Genomic DNA, 11,895 nt, shown 5'->3' with positions numbered 1-11,895 from the left:
TAATAAACTCAATCATCTTACTGGGTACATTTGGATCTCAAATCATTTTTGCTCGATCCCTTGGTATCAACATATCAATCTTAGCATCACTGTTAGGTCGATTCATCTTCCAGGATGGGTATCTGTAATTCTAGCTTTGGTCTCAAAATGTTTGTTACACTATCACAAAGCCTACAACCTGTTCTTGAAATTAACGAGTTAGAAACAATAGAATTCTAATCTCAAGAATTCTTATCGTATTAATTTTGTATTCTTCCAAAATCCTCAGGCTCAAGGGTTTATCTTTGTTCTGTTCGAGGTTATCTGACACACTTAGTTCAAATGCATCAAAACATCAGATCTTACCTCATTTAGTCCCAACCTATCAGGTCTTAAGAAATTATAATTCATCCTCCTTTAGAATAGATTTCATAGTTGTCATTTCAATCTCATGACATTAATAGCCAAAATCATTAACTCTTGATATGGCTCTCCCGTATCTATCTCATACTGAATATAATCCTGCATTAAAATCTCATGCAGACATCAAAACTATCATGATTATTCAATAAGTAATCAAGATATTCATCTAATAGTCATGATTCAAGTAATCTCATTTTCAATAACTTTATGCCCTCCCTAGTTTGCGATATTTATATTGCTCGACGCACTTCCTCAGTCTGAGGTGCTTCCTCTTCTCTAAGATTGTTTCTTATCCCAGAAGGAGCCATTTTCTGATAATACAAGATCAATGCATAAACAGTTAATATATCAAAGGATCATTTTCATATCGTTCATTCTCTGCTCTTTCAATTCAATCATGCTCAATTTCTTATCAAGAATCATTCTGATTCATTCTTTGAAATTCTCAAAAAGGGAATCGTTCTGATTCACTGTTCAATCATGACATGCTTTACAATTAATTCAAAGAATCAAATAGACACATAATTTTAAAGCAGTAAAGCATGCTCGCATGGAATTCATGTAATAATGCAATAAAATAAATCTCATGCGAAAATAAAATCAAGAGGACTCGATCTACCCCGTTCTCAATCTTCTAATGTCAACTCAAGGTATCTCAACCTCGCTCTGATACCACCTAATGTGGAGACCTCGGGTGCAAATATTTAAAAAAATAATCAATAAGATATTTGGCGACGCAAAAATGCGTCGCGAAAAGATTTTTTTTTTTTTTTTTACAGTAGGAGGCGCGGGCACGCCTATAGGGCGCGATGGGGCTTCGAAAATCTTTATTTTTTTATTCTTTTCTTGCTCCAAAGACCCGGAATGGTGACCTCTCAAAGTCTTGATCACAATATACAATAAAGGGATGTCTGAAAATCATTCAAACGAGTGTAAAATACAACAAGTTTGAACACTCCAAAATTCAACATGTTTTCAACATGTATTTAAAATTATTCGTCTGCTAGACCCAAGCTCCAGTTCTACTCTCATTTCAAATCTTTAAGGTCCTCTAAAGCTTGACCTCGAACCTCCTGTTGCAATGCACACACACAAGACAAAGCAACAACCGAAAAACCGGTGAGTATAAAAACCCAATATGAATGACAGAAACAAATGAGCATTTAAACATTTCAATGATATCAATATAAATCCATAAGTAATCTCAAATGGATAATGCATGGATGAAATGCATGCTCAAGAATTTGGGGTTATCAATTCTCTGATTCGGTCTGAATCTTGATCTTAGGGATCCCAAGGGAAAAGAAAACATAACGTCACCACCTACTCTCCCAATCGGGGTGGGCGTTGAGCTTTTCAACCCCGGACTTTGACACTACTATATAGAGTATTCTGGTAATGGAAGTTGCTCTAATTTCCATGCTACTCAAATATAGATCCAAACATCCGCTGCAATCTAGGCAAGTCTGCCATCAAATCTGAACAAAGTCTGGTTCAATATGAATGAGATGATGCAATTCAATATATCAAAATATCTGCTCAATCTAAGCATCTCATCTCATATATCAAATCATTAGCATGAATCATATATCGATAATCATCGAATAAAATCAAATTCATAATTTCATGCTATTCAATCAATTCATATAATTCAAATAATATAACAAATAAGTGTGTGTTTTTATTGGGCTCGAGAATCTCAAAATATTCTCGAGGATTCAAGCCCAAGCTCTTCATTGTCTATCCATACCTCAATTCTAAGTCCGGAAATGCTCAAATCTTGAAAGCTACATTCATATGAAATTCATATCAATTTCTTGTTCGATCCAAAAATCGCATTTCGAACAATAATCAATCTCAATCTTGATCTAACTCTAAACAACTCGATTTCTTGTGATTTCAATTCAATAAATTCCAATTCAAAATCTGAAATGGACAACATTATTTCTCAATATCATTCCTTGTCATCCTTGCTAAAATAATCATTTAACAATTTCTTCAAAATTCAACCCAACAGCATAACGTCTAAAAATCGAGTATTTCAAAAATTCTCAACATCAATATTATCAAAATTCCATCATAATATCATCATCAAAGTCATCCTTAAATTTCGAAATCCATCATCCAAAATTTCCAAAAATTTCGAAAATACTTCAAAAATAAAAAACATGTTCCAACGATGGTATTTTCTCAAACCGTCTTAGATATACCATCTCCATTATCTCAAGAACATATTTATACCATAAAAACTCGAATTCAACAACATCTCAAAATTAGAAATTGGTAGAATTTAATCATACTTACGTAGAAACGTAGCTCTTGTTGCGAGGATCGCAAAACCGTGCTCAAATCAAAATTCTATCGGTTGGATCTCCTTGGATCGGGGCTTGAAAAGCTTGGTAGGTGTCGGTTATGGCTTCTTCTCTCTCGTGAAGGTGATGAGGGAGTGGATATGCACACAACACATGCATATAATCTCAATAATTGATGCAATTAATGAGTCAACCCATATTTATAGTTTAGTCTCTGATCTTTCCCAAAATTGCAATCTAGTCCATGATTATCTCCAAACTTCAATTCAGTCCTTTAATTTATGAAACTTAGAAATTTAATTCCAATTCTCATAAATTATTTAATTGGATATTTTTCGGGGCGTTACAGACACCATGGCCGCCATCGCCATCACCATGTTTGCTACCACCTCTATCTTTCATTTCTCCCTCTTTTTTTTTCAACTGAAACCAAATTATTTTCTGTTGGTGCAGAATCTCACAAAATTATAGAAATGTGATGATGCTCCAAGGAATTACAGGCGAGACGAAAATAAGGAAGGGTGTGAGAAGAAACATTGGAGGTGGAGAGAGAAGCATGGCTGAATATGTGAAGGGAGCAAGAAGAAAATTTTGGGAGCACGGGAGAAGATGAGAAGAGTGTGGAAGGCGAAGAAGCGAGAGTGAAGAAATTATAAGAAATAAATAACAATTATTTTTAAATAAGGGTGAAAATTTCAAATAAATGTAAATTTAAATTAGTATTTTTATTTATCAACCTGACCAAACACTACATAAATTATCTTATTTTAATTTTATCCTCCAAAACAAATTACTAATCATTCAATAAATAATCATTCTTTTATCCTATCAATCATACCAACCAATGCTTTATATTATTATATGACGACGATTTATTCGGATGAGTTATCATAGAAGAAAAATGAAAGATGATTGATGACAGTCAAATGAGAAAAACGAGAAAGAGTTTCATGTTTGAAAAAAAAAATGATAAGAGTAAAATGGTTCAAAAAATAATTTTAATTATTTACCAAAATAACATTACTACTTTTGGACAATCAAATTCACCTTAAGATCAACTTTTGACTTCTAATTAAATAAATATAAAGCTAACACAAAATCTAAGTTTAAGAAGAATATAAAACTAATTTTTGAAGCCAAAATCCAATACTAATTGTTTTAAGGACATGTTTAGTACGAAAAAGCGGGGTAAAAATGAAATGAATAACAATATTTCATTTCATGTTCTCGTTTTTAACGGTTAGCACTGCAATCGGCCATCTCCAAGCCAACGGCTGCCGGCTAGGTTTCGACATTCGAGTTTGGACCTTCACTGCCTCCCATCATTTTTCATTTTTACAACATTTTATGTTATTTTATTTTTTAAAAAAACCCTCTATTTTAGCCAGATTTCTGTATATTTATAGTCTTTATCATTATTCCGGATCCGGGCTAGCCCAGTACAGGCTATGAATCATCTAAAATCTCAGATAAATATTGTTTTAGCCCAATAAGACTTGGGCCGGGTTGGTCAACAGTTGACTGGGGTCATATTCGGGAATTATCCTTAAATCTCCCTTTCATAGATGCATTGACCGTAAACCTCTTTGATTTCAGTCACTGAGCAGATGCTCCAAAAATCTCTCCACAACAAACAAAACTCGGCCCTAAAAATGGCAGGGAACTTAGGGTTTCTGGTTTTAGCATCGTTTTTATTGCTTTCGATGTGTGAATCTGCAGTCTTTAATCCGGTGTCCGATTCCCATCGATCTGCTGCATTGGAGCTGTTGTTCCCATCCGACGGATCTTTTGGAAGGTAGATTCTAAAACCTTGTTTCTTTCAATCGCTATTTTTTCCTAATTTTTTTACGGGCGTTTGCAATTGCAATTGTTTTGTCGAGCATTTGCGGGATCAGTTTCTCGTGATCTGAACAAAAACTGGGGCTCTCTCTGCGCATGTTTATTTTGCTTTCCAATGATCTAAGATAGGGTTTTACGCATGTCATCCATCGAGTTGTAAGGGTAGTCATTAATTGCTGTTTTATGGATGCTAATCCCACTTACCAATTTGTTAGCCTGGAAGTGACGTATGAGGCATTAAGAACATTGGAGGTTCTTGGAATTGAAAAGAAGCCTGATATAAGGGCTTCTGCTTGTTCTTCTGTAGCTGAAACCCTTCGTTCAACTACTTCAGCTTCAGAGGATCTGTTTAATGCCTTAAGAGTTAATGGCATATTGAAATGTGAGATCAATGTGGAGGCGTTTGTGGTAATGTAAAACTTGTTCCTTTCATTTTGTTTTTGTTCAATTTTTTTAGTCATCTAATGTCTCACATTCAGGTCTTTTACTATTTTTACAGGAAATCGCATCTAGATTTAACCGTAATTTGAATGATGCCAAATCACTTCTTGATTTCTACTACTCCGTAGGAAGTTTAGTGCTTGTAAAGGTAATGGATACCCTTCATGAGGTTGTTGAAAATTTAAGCCTTCTGTATTATAATTATATTACCACTTTTGATGAAAATTGATTGATTAAGGAGAAAGGAAGCAAAAAACAAGCTTCCACTGTAAACCTATTGTTATAATTTCTCTTCATATTTTCAATTTCATTTCGCCTAATCTGCTGTGCAGCCTATGCTTCAGGGTGTGATAGAGATTAATTTGGTTTTTCTATCCATCTTTGCTGCCATTCTTTATGTTCGTAGTATCCTCATCTGCGCTGTGCTTTATCATATTTTCTGTTGATATGCAGGATCAAACTTCCAACAGTGACATCCATCTTAGAGATGCGGATAAAATTTTTCGCTCTTTGAAGGTGAATAGTGGATTTGTTACAGATCACCATTCAGTTTAATATGGCTTCCATTAACAGAAGCTTCTATATGTTATATTGTCTGAAGGCCTAAGTGATACTGGATTCTTGGCAGGATCTCAGCCAGAGTGATGGAAGATGGAGATATAGTTCCAGCAATCCTGAATCTAGCACTGATGCTGCTGGTAATTTCTTCCGTAACTGAAATTCAGATTCAGTATATATCGGCACCATAATATCCGATTGGGGTTTTTTTGTTATTTTTTTTATTTTGATAAGGATTTTTTTTAATGATCATTCTTGATCTTAGTTTTTCTGTGTTTGCTAATCATAATTTTGGTGCCAGCTGGTTTCATTCTTTTGAGCTTACAGCTTTGAATCCTGTCTACTTTCTGTTGGTTTACCATCTTCTCAATGTCTTGTGTGCCTATTGTGATTTACTTATATAGGGATAGCACTTGAGACCCTGGCCGGAGTTATTTCGTTAGCATCTTCCGAGATTGATCGTTCTCTGGTGAGCCTTATGTTTGTCTGTCTCGTTTGTCTTAAAACATATTGTTTCAACAAATCTAAATGTAAAAGTTACTTATGTACTTGATATAAATTAATAGCAAAGATTCTTAATTCATTGAGCTTTTTCTTTTCCTGTTGAGAATCCACTCAACCCATTGGATTGTTCCGCGTCACTATATTTGTGTGATCTGTTATTGATGTTCATTTAAATGCTTCTGGCGCGTACTTGTAATTTCTATCGATTTTATGCAATCAAATCTGTACCGTGTCCTTGGACTATTTCATTGCCTAAAACACCATGTGTTTTAGCTAAGCCTCTAAGGCAACCATCATGACTTATCACTATGCCCTTTGTTGCGAGTCTTTTCTCCTTCATCATACCTTATACTTTCCTCTATTCAAAAACTCCCGAAGTGGAGTGCATGTTAACTGTCTCTGGTACCTGATATATGCCTACTTTGTTTCCAGGTTGCTAATTTAAAAAATGACATAGCAAAGCTTTTTGATAGCATCGAGAGATACGGTATGTGTTTTAGTTGAGCGTAATGTCTGTTTCTTTACGTACATTTACTTGTAAATATCCTTAAATTTCTTGTGTTTACTGTTAGCATTTGAAACTGATCTTTGACATGCGTTGATGACAAGTTTGAACAATTCTTTGAATCCAGCTATGATGACAAAGAAGAAACCACTGTCTTTATTGTGGCTTTGGCTTGTCCTTGATGCAGCACAAGTTTAATATCTTAGTTTTAATTATATTCTTAGTACTTTAATAGCATTATCATTACTATTTTAGGTATAATAGGATTCTTAGTAATTAGTATTATCATTCTATTAGGACTCTTGGTATCCTACTTGGTTTAGGACTAGGATTGGCGGTATATTTAAACATGTAATTGGTATGTGTGTTCAAAATTTACTTTCAGCATTAAATACTTTCTCCGTGTTGAGTTTCATTGTTTCTTTGAAAGACCCCTTCCGCTGCACTAATCCTACTTAAAAATTTACAGTTGATTCTGGTTCATTGTTGAAATGTATTTAGATTCTTTTTCTCTCTCTGGCCCAAATAACACATTCTTTTTTTTGTTACCTGTGCTTGTATTGAGAGTAGTTCTCAATATAAGCTTTATTTTAGTTATGTGGGATCAATGTAGCAACGAGCATTTTTTAACAGTATAAACTAAATGGAAGCTTTAATTACTAGTTTGATCATCCCATGATGCATATTGCTAGCCTAAGTCTGAGGTTAAGAGCCTAACAAGTATAAGTGTATAAAATAAAACATTATGGAGTATTGATGGTTTCTTTTTCAAAAAATACTTGACAATCACATCAATGATAAGCTATGCCCGCTGCATCTTTCTTTCAAGTTTCAAACTGGTAATGCTCATTTTTTTGTTTTTGTTTTTTGAATTAGGACTATTAAAATGGTTTCATGACATTTTGTAAATGTTATGTTCTCAATTTCATTCTTCATTGGTGGTTGTTGAAACCATCAAATAATTTAATAGTTTTTTTTGTAAATTAATAAGATCCGGTCGGTAGTCATTATAATAATATAATGTGTTTGGTTACATAAGATTGACTTTAAATATGGATATGAATGACATTTGTGGCTGAAAAAACTATCTTATACCCGATTAGTCTATACAAACCAACAAACGATTAGCAAAGTGGCCCTTTTCTCAAGTTATTTCTGAATGCTCAGCCAGTGATTCAATTATGCTATTTCTGTCACCGACTTTTGAGTAAATCTACTCTTTTTAGATGATGGGGCTTGTTACTTTGATGAAAAACTTGTTGGTGCACGTGGAGATCAGGGTCCTCTTTCAGCCTCCTCTTCAGTAGTTCGTGGGATCGCAGCTCTTGCTGGAGCCACCTCTGAAAGCTTAAATGTCTGTTGTTTAGGAGCTATGAATTATGATACTGCTTAATTAATTCTATGTTTTATCTACCACTCTTTATTTTATAAGAAGTTAGTAACAATCCAGTGGCGTGATGATTGCAGCTTCCAGGGGAGAAAATTTTGGGCTTGGCAAAATTTTTCCTGGGCATTGGTGTTCCTGGCAGTGCGAAAGAATTGTATCACCAAATTGATGCCTTGGCTTGTTTGGAAAAAATTAGGCAAGTAATTTTCAGCCCTCTTTGCAGCCACGATTGTGCTTTATTATTTCTTTTATGTATTCATGTCACGCCCCTATAGCATGCTATATCCTTAAAATAGTTCTTTCTTGATCTCGTTTTGATTTGAAATTGCAAATCGCAATCCTTATTTTTGCTAGAAGCCACTTGTATATCAACACGAAAATGTAACCATTTACCGTCCTTAATTCCTCTCTTTTCTTCAGGGGATCTATTCCTTTGATTTTATCACTTCCTGCAACTGTGCTTTCAGTAACAAGGGCAGACCAGCTTAAGGTGCATATTTCTAATATCTCGTCTGCTCTTTTGATTGTTTTTTTTATCAAATTGTTTTGTTGATGTTCTGTTTCAGTTTGATAATATTTCTCCTTGTGAGTTATCTATTTTATAATTCATCTGTTAATGTAAAATTTGGCTTTATTTATGCTTCAAATCAATTTTGTACCTTCCAATCATGTGACCTAGTCCATCACTCGACACAATGGGTCATTTACACCTGTAAAATGTTTGCTGAAAGTCTTCAACTTAGTTTTTCTTCAGACTGTCTCAGAATTTTGTTTTATGCAAGTCTGGTCTGTTACTCTGCCACTTTATGTTTTGTAGGTGCGGGTCAACACTGTGTTGGGATCTGCTGCTCCGCCACTGACTGTCAATCTCAGGCAAATTTTTGTTTCAGGTTCAAAAGATGCTTCTGTCGTTAACCAGGTTCACCTTTTTACTCAATACTTCTTACTCAGTCACACTATAGTTTTGAGCACATCTGAAAAACTGCATATGAACAATGCACCTGAACAATTGAATTGCTTCGAATCTTATGATGCAGAAGCTTAAGTTTGACCCTGACAGTGGAATGCATGTGTTGGAAACATTGCCAACTAATATTGATATCGGGAACTATGTTTTTTCTTTTGAGGTACTTACCTTTTTTCCCCTGTTGCTCATTCTCTATGTATTCTTTAAAGTTACTCTTCTTTTCTGTTTTGTGCTGATTTTCTTTGTTTTCAAATTGTAGATTATACTTGATGATCCAGAATATAAGAAAACGTATGTAACTGGTGGGCGAACGAAAGTTCCAATACATTTAACGGGAGTAGTTCAAGTCGACAATGCAGAGATTGCGGTACTTGACAGTGATCTTGGGAGTGTAGAAATGCACAAAAAGTACATCCTTTGAAACCATTCATGTTGTTATATCCTTCTCTCTTTTGGCTTATTTCTCTGCTATAAACTACCTGTCTCGTGATTCTCTGTCTTCTGTTCTGCATACTTGGTTCTTCCACTGGTCAGCGTGGTACCATGTTTTCTTTATTTTTTAATCGTACCCAACTCTTGCATAGGTCTTTTCTTGGCAGTTATCTTCTTTTCCTTCACTGCCATTCTTGTATTTTGTCAATCTTATATATATTTATATCATGGTTCTTGGCTTATGGTTTTCGAAGTCTTAACGATCATAGAAATTTCGTAATTTTTTTATATTCATTATGGAAACAGTTAAGAGCAGCAGCTCAGTTTTTGTATATTTTGTGATTTAGGCTGGATTTATCTGGAGGGAGTACTGTTTCTTTATATGCAAACCATCTCCAGAAATTGCGGTTGTCTTTTACTTTGACGTCTCCTTCTGGACATGCGTTCAAACCTCACCAGGTTGGTGTTCTAATCTATAGTTCCTTAAACGTTAAGTATTTTATGTTTGACCATCATGCTCTAAGCAGGCATTCCTCTCACTAAGACATGACAGTGGAGTTGAGCATATCTTTGTGGTGAGCACCTCCGGGACAAAGTTCGAGACTGTTTTAGTAAGCACATCGTAACCTTCTCTAGTAATGCTACACCATTTATATGATGTGGGCTTTGAAATTTTAGATGCAATTTAGAGTGAAATAAGAACGGAAGCTTCAAACCGACTGTTGAGAATCATTATTTAATGCTTGCACATGAAACATCTAACCATTTCTACAAATGGCTAACTTGTCCATATCTTTGTGTTGTGTCTTGTAGGATTTTTTGGGACTGGTTGAGAAGTTTTATTATTTGTCTGGAAAATATGACATTCAACTTACAGTTGGTGACTCTGTCATGGTAAATGTTGCGTGGAGTGAAAGTTTTGCGCTGCTGAGATTCCCTTCCATCCATAGTTCCTGCATATGCCATTCCATGGTCGAGCTAATTTCCTTTTCTCATCTATTTCAGGAGAACTCATTCTTCCAACTTCTGGGCCTTATCGAATTAGATTTGCCAGACGCACCCGAAAAGGTGGCTCACCCTCCTCCACAGTCTGTTGACCCTTACTCTAGATACGGGCCCAAGGCGGAAATAACTCACATTTTTAGGGCTCCAGAGAAGCGTCCTCCTAGAGAGCTTTCTCTTGTTTTCTTGGGTCTTGTTCTCTTGCCATTTTTGGGTTTCTTGGCTGGGGTAATTTCCGATTTATATTTCCACTTCCTATTTACATTTTTTATTTCTTACCATTTTCTGTGTCCCCTTGTTTTGTCACTAATGTTTCTTGCATTTACACCTCCATAGCTCTTTTACCTGCGCGCCAACCTGAAGAATTTGCCGAGGTCAACTATTCCTGCAGCATTTGCCATTTTCTTCCATTTGGGCATTGCAGCTGTTCTGTCACTCTATGCACTCTTCTGGTTCAAGGTTTGGCTCTATTATTTTTCCTCTTTTTAAGTAATAATTTGTTCACCAGCATATTCTTTCTTTCTTTCTTTCTTTCTTTCTTCTCCCTTTCTTTTTTTTTTTTTTTTTTTTTTTTCTGGGATCAAAACTAATCAAATATTTAACTTCACTTTTTTTTTTTTGCAGTTGGATCTGTTCACAACACTAAAGGCACTTGGAATCCTGGGGATGTTCTTGATGTTTGTGGGACACAAAACACTTTCCCATCTCGCATCCACATCCGCCAAGTTGAAATCTGCTTGATACATGGATCGGCAGTATTTTCACGGTTCCATCGTTTTTCAAATCGAGAGAATGTTGGGCGATATGATTGAAGTTTTGTTGTAGGGACGGAAATTAAGTTATATCATTATACCCTTATTTTTGTCACAGTTTCTTTCTTCTCCAAATTTATATGGATTAGTGAAAATGTGGGGATTAGACTGTCACTGCTCAAGTGTTCATCGACACATTCTGAAAAAAAATATATATTAAAGCATGGACCAGACTCCGAGTTTCAAACTTATGGCACGATGGATGCTCATATTTTGTTCCCATAGAATTCGAACTTCAAAGAGAATTCAGAATCTTCATCTTCTCCAAAATAGAGAACCCAAGTTGATGCAAAAAATTACCAAAAGAAGCCATGGCAAGTGGCAGCCACTTGCTTCCTTGCCCATTCTACTAAAGCAATCAATGAAGCTATCTTTGCTTAATTTGTGTCAATTTCTTGTTCATCGGGCGACTCGCTTTTCCCATATTTGATTTTGAGATGGTATTCCTACCTACCGTTGTCTTGAAATGATGGCACTAGGAAAATAATGTGTTTTGCGTATTGCTTGTAACACTCGTGAGTAAGATCCCTTTAAATTATTGAGGCAGTCTGATACAATTAAAATGTTGCTATCAACATATTACAGGGATTTATTTGATCCCACTTTTGGCCTTTGGGTATTATCTCAAAGGTAGTAAAAGAGTCGCACGTGTATAAAAATTCTCCTATATTTTCACCAAATATATCACTTTGAGTGATCTTGCTATTTAACAATCACCAACAATTAGATATATG

The 11,895-nt window shown here is 35.2% G+C and overlaps 1 protein-coding gene across 1 annotated transcript; it reads left to right on the top strand.

The window, feature by feature from the left end:
• Positions 1–4,311: 4,311 nt before the first annotated feature.
• On the top strand, positions 4,312–11,275 carry LOC140880531 (dolichyl-diphosphooligosaccharide--protein glycosyltransferase subunit 2). The gene is made up of 19 exons (XM_073285059.1): positions 4,312–4,509; positions 4,769–4,961; positions 5,053–5,142; positions 5,448–5,510; positions 5,623–5,692; positions 5,957–6,021; positions 6,489–6,543; positions 7,788–7,915; positions 8,029–8,144; positions 8,369–8,438; positions 8,766–8,867; positions 8,986–9,075; positions 9,175–9,323; positions 9,695–9,806; positions 9,875–9,958; positions 10,161–10,241; positions 10,353–10,577; positions 10,686–10,808; positions 10,974–11,275. Exons 1-19 carry the CDS (start codon positions 4,322–4,324, stop codon positions 11,088–11,090), a joined length of 2,121 nt encoding a protein of 706 aa, XP_073141160.1. The 5' UTR covers positions 4,312–4,321; the 3' UTR covers positions 11,091–11,275.
• The last annotated feature ends 620 nt before the right edge of the window (positions 11,276–11,895 follow it).

Source organism: Henckelia pumila, chromosome 2 (assembly GCF_033568475.1).
Source record: "Henckelia pumila isolate YLH828 chromosome 2, ASM3356847v2, whole genome shotgun sequence".
In the NCBI taxonomy this organism is placed as follows: Eukaryota; Viridiplantae; Streptophyta; class Magnoliopsida; order Lamiales; family Gesneriaceae; genus Henckelia; species Henckelia pumila.
This window is presented reverse-complemented; position numbering and strand designations above follow the sequence as displayed.